Source organism: Tenrec ecaudatus, chromosome 8 (assembly GCF_050624435.1).
Source record: "Tenrec ecaudatus isolate mTenEca1 chromosome 8, mTenEca1.hap1, whole genome shotgun sequence".
Classification (NCBI taxonomy): domain Eukaryota; kingdom Metazoa; phylum Chordata; class Mammalia; order Afrosoricida; family Tenrecidae; genus Tenrec; species Tenrec ecaudatus.
The window spans coordinates 53,896,050-53,914,147 of record NC_134537.1 but is presented as its reverse complement, the minus strand read 5'-3'; the positions used below and the strand labels follow the sequence as shown (position 1 = coordinate 53,914,147).

The following is an 18,098-nucleotide window of genomic DNA, read 5'->3' as shown; positions in this document are numbered from 1 at the left end:
AAGGTAGCTCCACCAACACTCTCCAGCATTCCACACTGCTGCAGGAACCTCTGCTTAACTATGCAGCAATCTAGCTGATTAGGACATTCTCTCCCACCATCTGCGGTGCTCTAAACCAAAGCGGGCACACCAACTTCCTTCCACAGCCACTTCAAGTGTAGCAGGCACCCCCGCGGGCCCTCTGCAGCACCTCATGCCTACATGGGTCACACCGCCATGGCTTCCTGTGAGATCATCCCAGGAGGCACCATCCTCATGGGTCCACAAACACCCACCCAGTGTCCCCAGAGAGGACCATCCAACTTGCTCTCCCAATAACAGAATACTGGTTGGCTAGGGAAAGAGTGAAAGCACAGGAGGAAAAAAACTGTAGCCTAAACCCATAGTGCAATTAGTTGCAAGCAGTTCAAAGAAGCACTCCTGCGAGCCTCCCAGATATAGCCCAGTTATCTTAGACTCTGGAAATATTGCCGGGCTCCTCTAAAACATAACTTATACAGCAATCAGCCCCAACAACCTCAATGAAAAACACAGAAGAAACAAAAGGCAATGTCGGAAGAAGTGCTGAACCCAATGTCATGCATAGAAGAAGGAGACATTGCTCTGACACAGAAAGAAATCTCGGGAATGTTTCTTGGAGTCGTACAGGATGTGAGGAAAGCAATAGAAAAGAAGGATGAAATGACAGAGGAGATAAAGGCCATGGACCACAGGGAAATACAAGACCTAAGGGATGAGAAAACAAAAGCCAGTAGAAAATTCACAGACTTCTCCAACCTGTGGAAGAAGAGAACTGCACAGGGGACCTAGAGTAAAGCCAAGCAGACTTTAACAAACATGAAAAAAAGTTAAATGAGATCATGAGAGAAGCTGAAGAAAACCTGAGAGCTATGTCTGATGCTATGAAGACAAACAACATCAGAATAATTGAATTGCCAGAGAAAGACACAACAAAGAATTCAACCACAAAAATAGCTAGGGAATTCTCAGAGGAAATTTTTCCCAGCTTAATGAATAAAAACTAGGCAACCATTCAGGAAGCCAAAAGAACACCATCTAGATGATTGAAGGCCAAGAAATGTCAAATGGGAAGTGGATGCCTACTTCAACAAGTGGTGCTGCAAAACGTGGATATCTACCTGTAGAAAAAATAAAACACGACCCTTACCTCTCTCCATGCACAAGAACAAACTCAAGGTAGATCACGGACCTTGAGGCAAAACCTCAAACTTTTAGGGTCATCAATGAGGGCATTGGAAAAACCTGAAAACTTTGCCTCAGGGAATATATAGACTATTGGAAATAGGGAAGGAAACAAATGTAGATGAGGCACAAATTGACAAGTGGGATATACTGAAGATAAAACACGTGTGTTCATCAAAGGAATTCATCAAGAGAGTAATAAGAGAGCCCACAGATTGGGAAAACATCTTTAGCAATGACACACAAACAAAGGACTTATTACTAAAAATCTACAGTACTCTGCTAGTTTCCAAAACTAAAAAAACAAATTGCCCACTGAGGAGGTGGGCCATGGAACTGAACAGAAGTTTCACAAGGGCAGAAATCTGAATGGCCAAAAAACAAATGAGAAAATGTTTCCGACCTTTAACCAGAGGAGAAATGCAAATTAAAGGGTGATACCACCTAACACCCTCAAAGACATCGCAACTCAAAACATCAGCAAGCAACAGTGTTGGAGGGGCTGTGGGGAGACAGGCACTCTCGTCCACTGCTGGTGGGCCGGTAGGTATGTACAGCAATAATGGAACTCGATTTGGCCATATCTAGAAGAGATGGAAATTGAGCTAACATACAACGCAGCAATCCCCCTACTAGAAGAGTGTAATTCCCAGAAGAGGCAAGAAACAAACCCTGGCCAGACATCTGTGCTCCAGTGTTCATCGCGGCACAGCTAACAATTGCAAGGAGTTGGAAACAACACCAATTTCCATCACAGACAAATGGATTTAAAAACTGTAGTACATACATACAATGGAGTACTACACATCCCTAAAAAGCAGTGATGAAGGTATGACACCCAACACCCCATGGGAAGAACTGGAGGAAATTATGCTAAGTGAAGTAGCCAAGCACAAAAGGACAATATAACATAAGACCATTCAGATAAGCTTAAAAATGCAAAGAGGGCATAGGGCAAAAGCTACTGTATACAGACATCTCAGGAGTGAGGTCCAGATAGTATGGCAGGAGTCAGACAAAATCCAGGGATACATATGGTAGCCAACTAAAAAGGGGGAGAAAATAAAAGAAAGAAAACATGGATAGCAAGTGAACAGGGCACTAACCCACCCAAGGGGAAGGTGCTGTTTATATCTCCACAGGAGAGGGAGACAGGGACCAGACTTCAACTCAGTGCACCAAGATGTAAATGTATAAATGGGCATGACGCAGGGAACCAATAAAAAGGTCTGCAGAGCTGGCCCCAACCAAACTATGTGGGCACCCTCCTACCCCCTAGAAGTTACAGCTCAGGGAGAGGGTGCATCTGATCAGAACACACAGTAGCAAATGAAGAGGGAAGGAGATAGAATGGAATCATTCTGGCCCACAAAGCCCAGAGGACGATGTTCCTGCTCAGAGCAACCAATGCCCACAGAGGACCATAGGGCCAGGCGCACCACAAGACAAGACATCCATCACTGATCCATAGCACTTTGAGGGACAACACTGGAGGCATAGTGTTGAAATCGTGTCAGATCTGACCCTACCTCTCTGGGGTGAAAATCTAAGGGCATACAACAGAGCAGCAAGGGTAGCAGAGCAATGAAGTTCCCAGGGAATACCAAAAATAGACTTGGGGGCAGGGTGTGGCAATGCATTAGACTCAGAAAACACTCTTTAAGCGCCAAAAAAAAAAAAACAGACCTGGAATTGTTTATAGGCTTTTTTTTGTCATAATATTTTTGGTTATTTTTTGTTTTGTTTTGCTGTCTTGCTTTTGCGTTTATTATTATCTCTAAATGTCTATCTAGATAAGACAGGCAGGATAAATAATCTGGAGGAGAAAACAATGGGACCAATGGTTCCAGGGGGACATGGAACAGGGTAAGGCAGGGGAAAAGAAGTAAGTCTTAATAAACCCAGGGAAAAGGAAACAACAAGTGATCTAAATTCGATGGCAAGGAGGGTGTAGGAGGCTTGGTAGGGTTTGATCAAGGGAAATGTAACATAGAGGAATTACTGAAACCCAAATGAAGGCTGAGCATGATGGTGGGACAAGAAGAAAGTAAAAGGAAATAGAGGAAAGGACTATGAAGCAAAGGGCATTTATAGAGGTCTAAATACAGGCATGTACATATGTGAATATATTTATATATAATGATAGGTAAATAGACCTATGTACATATATTTATAGGTTTAGTATTAAGATAGCAGATGGACATTAGGCCTCTCAAGTACTTCCTCAACACATGAATACTTTGTTCTAATTATAACCTCCCATTCCATGATGTTCACCTTCCCGACACCTTCCCTACATGATCGCTGAAGACAAAATGGATTCATAAGCAAATGTGGTGAAGAAAGCTGATGGGTCCTGGCTACCAAAATATATAGCATCTGGAGTTTTAAAGGCCTGAAGAAAAACAAGTAGCCATCTAGTTGAGAAGCAACAAAGTCCACACAGACGAAGCACACCAGTCTCTGGGATCATGAGGTGTCAATGGGATCAGGTATAAGACATCAAAACCCAAAACAAAAAATCATATCATTGTGAATGCGGGGGAATGCAGCATGGAGACCCAAAGCCCATCTGTAGATAATTGGACATCCCCTCACAGAAGGGTCACAAGGAAGGGACACAAGGAAGGGACAAGCTAGTCAGGGTGAAGTATAGTACTGATAAAACATACAACTCTCCTCTAGTTCTTTAATGCTCCTTTCCCCCTCCCCCTGTTATGACCTGAATTCTACCTTACAAATCTTGCTAGACAAGAGCATGTACCCAGGTACAGATAAGAGCTGGAAACCCAGGGAATCCAGGACAGATAAGCCCCTCAAGACCGAAGTAGCGATACCAGGAGAGTAGGAGGAAGGTGGGGAGAGAAAGGGGGAACCAATCATAATGATCTACATATAACCCCTCCCCTCCCAAGTGGACAGACAAAAGAAAAATGAGTGAAGGGATACATCAGTCAGTGTAAGACATGGAAAATTAATAATTTATAAATTATCAAGGGTTCATGAGGGAGGGTGGTTGGTAAAAAATGAGCTGATACCAAGGGCTCAAGTAGAAAGAAAATGTTTCCAAAATGATGATGGCAACAAATATTCAAATGCACTTGACACAATGGATGGAGGTATGGATTGTGATAAGAGTTGGATGAGCCCCCAATAAAATGAATAAAATAAATAACAGAAATCAAGATTTTAAAAAAAAACAGTACAAAAGGTGTGTCTCAGGGCTCTCCTTTCACCATACTGATCCAAACTGTATGCCGTGAAAATAAACCATGAAACAGGACTATATAAAAAAGAACAGCACTGTAGTTGGAAAAAGACCCATTGAAAACCCTGCATTCGGAAGCAAGGAAGGCTTAAAGCACTTACTAATGAAGCTCGATGACTATAGCCTTCAATTAGGATTAGAGCATACATAAAACAAAAGTCATCACAACTGGGCCAATAAGCAAAACCATAATAAACGGAAAATTACTGAAGTTGTCAAGGTCTGCATTTAAGTTGGGTCCACATGCAATACCCATGGAAGAACCAATTAGGAAATCAAATCACATATTACACTGGGTAAATTTGCTGCGAGAGATCTCTTTAAATTGTTGAAAAGCGAAGATGTTACTTTGAAGACTTTAAATAAGGTGCACCTGACCCAGCATTGGTATCTCCAATCATCTCATACGCTCACAAAAACTGGAGAATAAGTAGGGAAAACCAAAGGAGAATTGATATCTTTGAAGTGTGGTGTTAGTAAAGAAAATTAAGTATAAATATTTAAATATTAAGAATAAAAAGCTTTCTTGGAAAAGCATAGCAAGAATGCACTTTGGAGTGTGGATGGTCGACTTCATCTCAGATACTTTGAATATATTATCAAGAGGGACCAGTCCCTAAAGAAAGACATTATGCTTGTGTGTTAGTCTGGGTACTATAGAGAAACAAATCCACAGAAAATCATACATAAGACAGAGCTTTTTATAAAGGTTAAGTGCACATCAAGAAACATCCCAACCCAGTGCTGTCCAAGCCCACAAGTCCAACATTAACCCATATCACCAATCCACAAAGTCCTCCTCCATCTCACAAACAGACACAATGATGCCTTTTGCAGGAGGAAAGCCAAATCAGGGAATGTGTAAGCATCTCAGCGCTGGCAGGTGTCTCCAAATGCATGCTCCAGCACTCAGGGCTGCATCACGGGGACATCCATGTGGCTTCTCCTTGGGGATGTCTTGCAGGAAGTCAGCCTTGCCAGCTGAAGCAGCGAACTGGCTAAGGCAGCTGCACCCTGGTGCAACCACCACAAAGCAAGAGACCCGAGTACTTGAAAGGCAAGACTCACCAAGCAATTTATCTCTCCGCCCTTCAATTAACCCCACGTGTGTTTATCTGCCAGGTTGGCACAATAAACTAACTCACTGGGTAAACTAGAAGGGCAGTGGAAAAGAAGATCTTCAAAGACAATGACTGAATCGATGGGTTTAAACATGAAAATTGTGAGGCTGGCATAGGGCAGGCAGGGTTTTGTTCTGCTGTACAAAGATTTACTATGAATCAGAACTTACCAACAGCAGAAGCCTCTTTTATTCGCACTTTTGTGCTCCCACGGAATTTATTTCTCCACTAATCTCTCTTGATGCTCTCTCATGTGGCCTCTCAGCCATCGTGAACCACACTCAGAGACCAAGTACAGTATCTCATTAAACTTCAACTATTGGTCCCACCATTCATTATACCTAGCATGTGGCAAATGTTCAATAAGCTTTACTGAATAAATGAAACTCATTTTTAAAAGCATAATATCAAGATTTAGACAATGCCATCTTTGAAGAATTAAAGTAATTTAGTGAAATTAAAGTTGGAATGCACAGCTTATTGTGAATTAATCATTTTAGACCTTGGTGGTCTAAGCAGAATAATTTCCCATAGAAGTACAAAAACATAAATTTGGGAGTCTTCTTACTTTCGCACACCTCCTAGGGGGAAGACTTTTTCTCCAATAATGGCCAGCACATTACTCCAATCTGACAGACTGAATTTGGGTATAATTATTTTTACAGGTGGAATAAGTAATTTTCCATTTGTGAAAACACTGTAGGAATAAAAAGAGAACCAATTAATACCTTAAATTATATGTAGGGTAATAAAATTTCAAAGAAAAAATGCATACTCATAGAACTATAACAAAAATGCGTTACGATTTTAAAGTTTGCTCAAATAAATGCCATGCCATAACAGGCTGTCCTTATTAAGCTGCACGGAACATCTTAGAGCTTGGGGACATTGCGATGATGTTGGGGAAGGCAGCACTCTTGAATTGTTACATGTGTTCTGTTTTCAGTTATGAAACCCAGGATTGATGATGCTATGGAGACAAGTAGAATAAGAAGTGTTCCTGGGGGTACAGTGGGTGCAGTGAGGGCGGGGGCATAAGAGGGGGCTGGTATCAAGGAGTTCAAGACAGAAGAACATGTTTTCAAGCTGATTGTGTTAGTAATTGTACAATACCGCCTGCTGTGATTGGACTATAGAATAGTATATCTGTAAGAATCGTCAATAAAGTTGGGGGTGGAATAGAGTTATTTTCCCTTGGAAAGGAGGGCAGCCAAAGGAAATAATGTGTAATCCTTCTAAAAAATAATAGAAACATTTGATTTCACTGTCACAGATTTAAGGAAATTGGCATGATTTTGGTGGGCCTATTTTATTATTTCTGTATGTTTGAGTGGACAAAAGGAGCATTTGTAGATTTTATTTCAAAACTCAATAAAAAATCAGTTCACTAATGTTAATCAAATGGTACCACATTAGTCAAAGTCACTTGGAAATAGTTTTAAACTCTTAAAACTCATATTAAGATACAAAATATGAGGTTTACTTCTTTTAAGTCTAAAAAATTAATGATATCAGTTATTAACATATGAGCTCACTTTTATAATTCCAGTTGGTTATTTTTATATTAATATTTGTTGCCATTCTGTTGTTTCTGCTTAAATTCAAATAATTCAGAATTTGAAAAGGACAAATTTTTAAGTAAAAATATTATTTTTAAGTTAACATGTCTGAACATAATTAACAAAATATGAGTTGTCTCTGATAGGAAATCTGTGTTAGTCTGAGTAGACTAGAGAAACAAATTCATAGACACACATGGGTGTATAAGAGAACTTCATATCAAAGAGTAATTGTATATTAAGAAAACAGCCCAGCCGAATCCAGATCACATCCTTAAGTCCAATATTAGCCCATATGTCCTATACCAATCTATAAATTCCTCTTCAGACTCACGCAACACAGGCAATGATGCCAAATGCAGGAAGACACCAAATACAGTCCAGTGGGTGGAAAATCTTGTGGATTCAGTGATGGTGGACGCTTCTCAGCACTGGTGTGGGTCTCCATGTGGATCTTCCAGCTCCGGGACTCTGGCTCCATTAGCATAGCTCTATGTGGCTTGTCAATAGGAATGTCTCACAGAGCCTCTATGTGTTCCTAGCTATTTCTCTCTATACGCCTCCAAATGAGGTCATCAAGCTGTGACCTGATTGACAAGCTAAACTCAACAATAATTGCCACAAAATCTGGGGCAAAAGAGACTTCTAATCAACCTAAACTCCAACTCCTTCCATAATTACAACAGTGCTCCCAAACAAACCACAGAAACAAAGTTTTATGCTTTATATCACAATTAATCATGTGCTATTACTATTACATAAACAAGGCATGTTGTATTGTTTCCAACTTTTTGTTTTCTTAGTTGATTATGCCAAACTTCTTTCTGGCAATCAACCACTGGTAGTAACTTTCCCTGTGATGGGAGTGTCTGTTGGTTTCGGGTGACCCTAGCACACCTTGGTATGGCAGCACCGGAATGGTCATCTCCCTTTCTCGGATCTTGAACAACTGGCCTCTGCTGAGTTGAGGTCTGCTCTGTCCAAGTGCTTTTCAAGATGTGCATATGGAGGGTGGAATGCTGCTTGATGTGATTGGTTCACGGTTCATGAGCGCTCGGTCATTGATGTATGGTTCATGAATGCTAGGACATATTACTTGGTAGATCTGGTTAGAAGTCAATCTATCTTGCCAAACTTCTTTCTCTTTTCGCTGACCTACTTTACCAAGCATGTTGTCTTTCATTTCTTAGTGCTGCTGTAACAGATATACTTACTAACTTTCGAGTCAAGATGGGTGGTGGGAGGGGAGCATGCATATCTTACAGTAGGTAATTACAGGTGTTGGTAGGATACTGGGGGGAAACAACCTCCCATCAGTAAAAATGCTTAACCATATTCTATAGAACCCAAGGGGAGAACATGCCTAGTACTATGTCACTTTTGACCTAGTTTCTTTCCAGTCCTTGGTGACCCAGGACATGTGCTATAAACTACTGGGACTTTAAATGCTGCTCTTTCAAGGCAGACACTATATGTCATAAGCCGTACCAGAATGACTTGATGTAGAGACCCCACTAAGTGAACTGGGTTCGCCCTCAAACTCACCTGTAGCCCTGGCATTTAAAACTGAAACGCCCTACTTTGAGAAGAAGCCAAGAATAAAGAACTGGAAGTCATTGGGCTTTGGTTCAGATAACTTGCCTCGGGTTATGGGATGGGACAACCATATACTTACTACTTTAATTCCCTCTTTGCTTTTATTATGATATATGTATTCTTCTGGTAGGCATGGGTCAGCCACTATTAATAAATATTATTGAAAGCTTTGTCTTATGACCAACCTTCATTATTTATATAAACATTATCCAGTCATAGGAGTTAATCTACACAAGTCAACAATTCATTTCTTTCCCTTCACAGCCAGCCTATACTTGTATAATTTCCTTTTCTAAAATGTGTTTTTAATTCTATGTCATTGGCTATATCAATGAATTTATTAATAGAATTAACTTATGCCCCAGGGAGATGACTAATAATTTTCTGTATATTATTTCATAAAATGACAATGATGTCCCTAACATGAACCATAGACATATATAGACCATAGATTTATATGAACAGATTTCGGGATCACACTGAATTCTAGTCCCAATCTAAGAACAATGATCTCTTATGACATGCCCTGCTTGATGCTCACCCTAAAGAAGAGATCACTGAAGGTATGGGTGCTACAGCAGTGTTGAAACAAACTAGATGGTACCCGTGCTATCAGAAAGAATAGTATCTGGAGTTGAGTCTTCAAAGCCAAAAGTGTCACACAAGCAGCCTTGTAAGTGAGGCATCAGTGAAGTATACATGGAAGTAGCACACCAGATTATGTGATCCAAGGATTATAAAAATATAATCCAAATCTGAAGGAGGGAATGGCATCAGAGTTTAAATCGTGAACACCAGGTTTACAAAAGTCAGTGAATAACAGTGGAGAGCAAAATGTATTTGCAGGGTCCATAGATGGATTAAGCCTCTGGTGAATCCCCTTTGACCATTGTCAAGGATGTGACTGGCCTTGTTATCAGACAGCATCGTGAATGCAATTGTGGTAGACAGAGTTAGGCTAAAGTGTAACCTCTTATTTGCCATTGACCCATTTTAAATTTGGTTCAGTCTAAGATCAAACATGAAGGGGAAGTACATATGAATCAAGCCCCCAGTGAATCCCCCCTGACCACAGACCAGGGATGTGAATACTCTGCTATCACGCAGAGAGCATGGGAAAGTGGAGGGCAGCATGAATAGTTTGGCTAGGATTTAACACTTTATCATTTAATCTCCTTTTTGGCCCATTTTAAAGTTGTTCTAGTTTTTAATATTTTCTACTTTCTTTTTTAGAATGAGGTTTTCTGTTTGTTTTATTTTGTTATTGTTGTTCATTTTTGGTTTTGTACATTTTTCTGTACATGAAATCCAGGATAAGTAAATCTATAGAGACAGTAACTAGATTAATGGTTTCTTGGGGGGGAAATGAGCTAATAACAATGAGAAGAAAAAAGAAGAAAATGTTCTAAAATTTATTTTGATAATGATTCAACTATTCTTGATATGATTGTACTATTGAATTGTGTGATATGTTGATTATGTCCCAATAAACCTTTTTTAAAAAGATGGTTTAAAACAATGACAGTGTGAGTGGCACAAGCACAGCAAAGACTGTGAGATGGCACAGAGCCAACAGCGTTCGCTCTGTTGTAAAGAAGGATACTCGGAGTTGGATTCAATGGCACCTGACAACAAAAAGAAACTAAGACAAGGAGCAATGCTAACCTTCAGTTTTAATAATATTGTACTCACTTGATATGTCGAGATATTCGATTATATGTTCGCCACCGGGAAGGTACATTCATTTCACAGTGTACCACAGGTTTGATCTGTAAAAAGAAAAAAAAATAAGTCTTATAATTCAGTTCAAATTTAAAAACACACAGCATACCCTGGCCTAAAACATAAGTAAAAGGAGGTGAGGGCAGACACTCGGAGAACATATAAGGAAGGATTCAGAAAAAGGATGGGGGTACATGAAAGGCAGATAGGATTCCAAGGAATTCCCTGAATAGTGGTGTTGCAGTAAAGGGCCAGGAATTCTCAGTGGAGGAAAAAATTCATCTGGCACAGCAAAAAGTGAAAGTGACAGAGGTGCCCAAACCAGCCAATTGCCAGAGAGTCAACCAACTAACGGCAGTTCCACAGGTATCAAAGTAAAACTACGCACCACAGAGTTTTCAAGGACTGAATTTCCGAAGTACATGGGCATATTTTCTTCTGAGGCTTGATTTTTTTCCTTTTGTGCTTTCAGTTGAAGATACTAAGTATATTCTTCCTCTGTGATTTTCTAACCCTAGGTCATTGCACATTTCATTGTAATTATTTGCTCTTCCCAAGCCACACTTTGTGGTTTTCTGTTCGGCTCTGGGCTTTCATCATTACTTCCATTTGTTTTAGCTACTGTAAGATTAAGAGAGTTGCAGAGTGTCTTCTGGCATCCTCCATAATCTTTTCTTTTTTTCCTATTTTTAATGATAGTTTGCTTTCTTCGTATAAGATGTTCCGGGTGTCCTCCCACAGCTCATCGGGTCTTGGTCATTAGTGTGCAATGTGTCAAATCGGTTCCTAAGATGCTGTATAAACTAAATGTTTTATTTGGACTCTTGTGGACTTGTTTGATGTTCTTCACTTCGACCTGAACTTGCATATGAACAATGGATAGTCTGCTCCACGAGCAGCCCTTAGCTTCCATAGCTGCTGATCTTGAGCCTCTCAATCGTCACTTTACATAAATGCAGTCAACTTGCTTTCTCAGTATATCCTCAGGAGAAGGCCGCCTGTGGGATACCTTTTGTGTTGTGGCAATGAGGAAGTCATTGGTCTTGCAAGATTCTATCATGTGATCTTCAGCTTCATTTCTATCACAAAGACCATATATTCTAACTACTGTTCCTTCCTCTTCGTTTCCAACATTTTCATTTCAATTGCCAAAAATTATTTACAAATCTTACTTGCATGTATGATCAATTTCACAGTGAAGATGTTGGCAGAATTCTTCATTTTCTGTATCATTAACTTTAGTGGCTGGTACATACATTTGAGTAGTGGTTTAATTGACTGGATTTCCTTGTGGAAGATTAGTTATTATCCCGTCACAGACAGTACTGTACTCCAAGATATATCTTGAACTGTCCTTTATGATGAAGTATGTAGTGCCATTTTCTTGAATCTGTCATTCCCAGCAGAGTAAACCATATTACCCTGATTCAAAATGGCCAATTCCCATGAATTTCAGCACACTAACACCTAGGATATAGGTCATTATGTGTTCCATTTAATTTTTTTAACTTCCAATTCTCCTGGATTCATGTCATTACATTCTAATATCCAATTATTAATAGATGCTTCAGGCTGGTTCTTCTCATTTTGAGTCATGTCTCATCAGCAAAGGAAGATCCCAAGGTTTTACTCCATGCACATCATTGTGGTCTCCTCTGTTTTGAGAACGCAGTCCCTTCTCAGTCTCACTTTGATCGTTTCCCAGCTGAAGGTCCCACCTTCTGGTACTGTCTCTGACCATGTTCTGCTTCTATTCTTGAGGTATTAAGTGCCTGACAATGTTCCTTTGCTATTCATAAGGTTTTCAATGGATAATTTCTCTGAAGTGGACACCTACCTATTCCTTCTTCGTTGTGTATTCTCAGTCTGGAAGCTCTGTTGAAGCCTATTCACTCTGGGTGACCATGGAAGTGTTTGAAGTATTGAATGATGCAGAAAGGTTCAAACAAAGATGGAAAGAATGTATAGTCGCTGTACCTAAAAGTATTCATTGCACACCCAAAAAGAGCTAGTTGACATTCAACCATTTCCAGATGCAGTAAATGTTCAAGAACCAATGGTACTAAAGGAATTTCAAGCTTCGCAAGAAGCATTCGCCAAACAAGCCTGAGGAATTGACAGAATACCAATGGAAATGTTTCAACAAGTTGATGAAGCACCGAAAGCACTCACTCATCTATGCCAATAAATTTGGAAACAGCTTCTTAGACAACTGACTGGAAGAGAACCATAGTTGTCCCCATTCCAAAGAAAGGTGGCCCAACAGAATGCTCAAGTTATAGAACAATACCTCTGCTATTATAGGCAAATACAATTTAACTGAAGATAACTCAACAACAGTTGCACCAGTACATTGGCCAGCAACTGCCAGAAATGTAGCTGAATTTAGAATAGGATATGGAACAAGGAAAATCCTTGCTGATTGAAGATAGATCTTGGCTGAAAGCAGAGAATACCAGAAAGATATTTACTTGTGTTTTATTGAGTATATAAAGGCATTCAACTGTGTGGATCATAACAAACTATTGATAGCTTTGAGAAGAATGAGAATTCCAAAACACTTCAATGGACTCCAGGGGATATTGTGCATGGATCAAAAGGCAAACAGAACAAGTGAATACTGCATGGTTTAAAATCAGGAAAGGTGTGTGTCAAGGTAATAGCCTTTCACCATTCTTTTATAATCTGAATGCTGAACCAGTAATAATGAAGAAGAATGTGGCATCGGGATTTGAGGAAGGCTTATTAGGCAGTATAAAAGAGGAAGACCTCAACAAGATGGATTGGCATAGTGGCTTCAACACTGAGTTCAAACATAACATTGATTAGGATGGTACAGGGCAGCAGTGGTTCATCCTGTTGTGCATATGGTTTCTATGAGCCGGAACTGACGCAAGGGATCCTAACAACAACAAAAGACAGACACATCAATACAAATGTTCTGGGGAAGGGGCAACTAGACAGTTCCCCAGGGAAGAAGAAAATGCTAATGTCCAGTACATTAATAGGGGGGAAAGCTCATCCGAAGTTACAGGAAAATTTACATTTAAAAAAGGAGAAAATTCCACTTCACCCTCTATTGTTGTTTCTGGAGCTCTTATGAATTATTTCAAGTGGAGTAAAACATCACCTGAAAGTTTCTTTTCAGCAATAACATATACAGTGCTCTCTATGTTCATAAGGAGAGGAAAGAAAAGGTATCACACACTATGATGAGGTAACAAATTATGGACACCTCATGGTTTCCTGCGGTTGGTTGTTTACATAAGGCGGAAGAGGAAATGTATTATTCGGGACCTTCTGAAGGAGACAAGAGAGGAATCGTCTCAACTCGGGCTCAGGATGAAGAAGAATAAGAAAAGAGAGAGAGCGCGCACTGATACTGAGAAGTCTCCTTCAGCAACAGGCTCTAATATTGAACCACCATTAGTTACAATGGGAAAGTAAGTGAAAGGCTTCAGATTAAACAGAGCAAATCTTGGAAGCAGCTTGGTAGATGGGAAAATATCACACTTCTTTGGGTTAGACTTGGATTCAAATTTCAACTCTATCACTTATTTTCTATGTGACTTTAGAGACACTATTTCATCTCGGAACCACTATAGGTTACTTTACAGAATAGTTCCTGTCAGGGATTTTATGAGAATAAATTATATAACATTTTATAAAAGACAAACTGAAATACCTATCACCTAGGGAAAATATCCAAGCCAATAAATATTTGCAACGCTTAACACACAGGAGAGAAAGAAAGAGACTAAGATCATTTAACATCTCAATCTTATAATCAAGATGGAATTGTTCATTTTCCCAATCAACATATCCTCCTTAAGTATTCCTTGTCTCAGAAAATGGCACAAATATGGACAATACATACATGAAATATCTTTTAGCCTTCTTTTGCTTCCATTTCATATAAACTCTCAGTGTATCTATCAATTCTACTTCAAACCCTATCTTAGATCTCTACTACTAGAATGTTGACCCAAGCCTCCTTCATTTTCTCCACAATCTGGTTTCCTACTGCTGCTAATCTCTTAGTCTTACCTCCCCATTCCTTACATCCATGTGGTCCATTTGAACTGTGAGATAGTTAAGGTTTATTGTGCCAACCTGGCTGATAAATACATGTGGGATTAATTGAAGGGTAGAGACATAAATGGCTCAGTGAGCTTCACCTTTCTAGTTCTCAGGTCTCTTGTTTTCTGATGGTTTGGACCAGGGTGCAACTGCCTAAGCCAGTTCCCTGCTTCAGCTGGCAAGCCTCACTTCCTGCAAGACATCCCAGAGGAGAAGTCACATGGACCTACCCCGATGCAGCCCTGGGTGCTGGAGCAGATATATGGGACCCCTGCCAGCGCTGAGATACTTACACGCTCACTGATTCTGATTTCTTCCTGCAGTCAGCGTCATTGCGTTGTTTGGTAAGATTGAGGAGGACTTTGTGGATTGGTGTTGGACTTATGGGCTAATATTGAACTTATGGGCTTGGGCAGCATTGTGTTGGGATGCTTTCTTAATGTACACTTACGCTTTATATAAAACTCTCTCTTATACATATGAGTTTCTGTGGATTTATTTCCCTAGTTTACCCAGACTAACACAAGCTGACATCTGTCTACATCTCTGCTTTCCTCACTCTCCAGTCTTCCCTTTCCTCCCTAAACGCTGGACCTTCTGAGTGTTTCAGTTCGATAAACATCAGGTCCCATAAACTGTTGTGTTTGTGATGTTCTTCCAGATCTTTGCATGACTTGCTCCTTCTTGACATAAGATGATTTAGATGTCACCTGAGTAGGCAACACACCTTGATTTATTTTCTTCATAGCACTAATATTGCATAATATTTTCTTGTGTGTTTATTTACTTGTTTTGAATAATGATGAATGAATAAATAATGGGTACATGAATGAACACTTATGGCAAGTGAAACAGCTCACTAACTCTAGGAATGATCACAGATCATTAAAAATTATGGTAACACCCAGCTATATCCATTTCTTTCCTATTTTCATACTGTATATAAAATTATATACACCTATATACTAACAATGAAAAGTCAAGATCCTGAGAATGAAACATTTGAGTGAATTTACAGAGCTACTTTAAAAATAAAGCAACTGGCTCTCTTTCGCATCTGGCGGGCTGGTTGACAATGGAATCCACCGAGGGAAGAAGGCCTGGTTCTTTAGTAGCCTGCATGCCAGGACAGGTGCGGCACTGTGAAACCTGGGTAACATCTGCTGCAGAGCCACCCCCCAAAATCAAGTGGACTTGGATTTGGACATTCTCAGGATTAATAGATGATGATGGGTAGCTGATGACAGATGGTATAGTTCAATGTGATTCCTAGACACTGGATTTATCTCCTGAAAGGAAAGTCCAAGAGTCTGAAACTAGATTGGAATCTCCCCTTTCCAGTCTGAAACTTGTGAGGGCTGTAAATCCCAGATTCACGGATGACCACTTGCTTGTTTCCCTACTTATGCATGAAGGCAGATGATTCTTCAAATGAAAGATGGAAGCGGACTTCTTATCAGAAACGATCCTACAGAATCAGTCATTTTGCAATTGTGTAAGAGGCAGCCAAGGAAAACAAAATATTGTTTCTTTTATTTTTGAAATTGGTAGATTATAAAACTCCATGAAAGCTTAACCAACATACAACTTAAAATAATATTTAAAGTGAAAAAAAAGCAACTGAAATTATCCTTTGCAAACTTCTGTGAAAGTACAGGCACCCTAGAAACAGCTATCTGCTTGATTGCATAAAATTATGGATACAATGAGCTAATTGCTCTTTTGATGTGTTAATGATTCATTAGCCCTGATATCATCTGCCTAATTAAATAACTCAAGCAATTAAATACAGGACTCTGAATTTTTTTCCTTGTACTCCAAATAATAATCTACTAAGAAGTATTAAGCTCATCTGGTTTTATGACATTATCTAATGATGATGACAACTTCATTAACACTTGCCAGAACCAGACTCATGTCACTCATCAGCACTGAAAGGCTGAAAGACTCAACGAGCTCTAGATGTCTTTATCCAATAGCCCAAGCTAATTAAAACAAATCTAAAAGAATAATTGAAGACACTCAAGTATTATCATAGGTTTATTTCCCAAAGTAACAGCTCTCATTTATTGAATGCCTTCTATATAATGAAGCACTAGACTTTTCAAATTAGAATACTTTGATATCAAATCCTCAAAATAATAGGCAAAGTAGTCAGATAACAAAGAATCAGAGCATTAAGTAATTTTCCCTTGCATAATAACATGAATGTCAAGAATATATATATGTATATATATAAATTTGGAGTTGTTAGCAAAATATCGATTTGAACCTACATTAGCACCATCTGTGCTTTGAATTAGCCATGATTCCTGAACTGACTCTGCTTCTTTACTAGCTGTGTAATAAAGGTGAGGTAGTTCAACATCCCTAAACCAGTTTCTTCATGCATACAATGCAGATAACAGAAATACATGAACACATGTGTCACTGCTTTCCATATGAGTAACACAAATTAGATAATGCATGCAAAGTGCTTCACAAGATGCCAGAAATATATTAAGAGCTCAACTGTAAATAATTGTTGCTTTTGGTGGTGGTGGTGGTGGTGGTGATAGTGGTGATGGTGTTGGTGGTGGTGGTGGTGGTGGTGGTGGTGGTGGTGGAGGTGGTGGTGGTGATGGTGGTGGTGGTGGTGAGGTAGTGGTGGTGATGGTGGTGGTGGAGGTGGTGGTGGTGGTGGTGATGGTGGTGGTGGTGGTGGTGATGATGGTGGTGGTAGAAGTGGCATTGGTGGTCTTAGGCTACAAAATTCCTACTTTTGCCATGTCATCATGCTGTTTATAACTGCCTACCATCAACATTGTCATAGCTTTTTCTATGCAAACAAACAAAAAAGACTCAAGACTATTTAATTATCAAGAACGACCTCACCATGTAAGTACCTGAAGGGGAGAATGTCAGAGTGAGCCAATAGAGTTTATCAAGCTTATCAATGCTATGAAAGGTGAATTAGAAGAGAGTGGCTTCACTAAGTAACTTAACAGGAGATGTTGAACCTAAACATTTTAATTACTAAATCACAAAGCAATAGTCAATCGCCAAGGTGGCACACCAAAGAGCAGTATCTGTCTGTATTGTTTCCTTCTGAAAGCCAGGAGATTGCACTGGGTCGGCTCGAAAACTGCTTCCTATGCTGTGGTGCTGTCAGCAAAATGAGGATTTGCTAACAATGAAAAATCCAATATTCCTCTCTCCTTTCTCCAAAAATATAAAAAGTTTTTCTATGAGTCTTGAGAATTTTTCATTTTAGGGCAGTGATGCAAGGAAGGGAAAAGAGGCAGGCATATGAGAAGCCACCCTTCACCCATCTGTGTACCATTCCCTATGCAAATGCAGCAGGTCTGGGCGAAGCCCAACAATAGTATTATACTGCACTGAAGACCCCTGCTGGAAGCAGGGCTGAAGCATGATTAGAGAATGGGAGGCTCCTCATTCTTGATTATGGTCAAAATTAGGTGGTTTGTTTGTTTGTTTTTTCAACATTTGGGAAATATTTGTAATACTTCTCATGGAAAAAGAATTATAACTGAGCTTTTATGGTATACT

The 18,098-nt window shown here is 39.7% G+C and overlaps 1 protein-coding gene across 1 annotated transcript in view; it reads right to left on the bottom strand.

Annotated features, from left to right (window-relative positions):
• DCDC2C (doublecortin domain containing 2C) overlaps nucleotides 1-18,098 on the bottom strand; it is a 111,980-nt gene that overhangs the window by 51,546 nt on the left and 42,336 nt on the right. The window contains exons 3-4 of the mRNA XM_075557177.1: nucleotides 10,440-10,516; nucleotides 6,161-6,289 (exon numbers count right to left, since the gene is read on the bottom strand). Coding sequence (XP_075413292.1) covers nucleotides 6,161-6,289; nucleotides 10,440-10,516 — 206 coding nt within the window. The remainder of the gene's footprint in view (nucleotides 1-6,160; nucleotides 6,290-10,439; nucleotides 10,517-18,098) is intronic.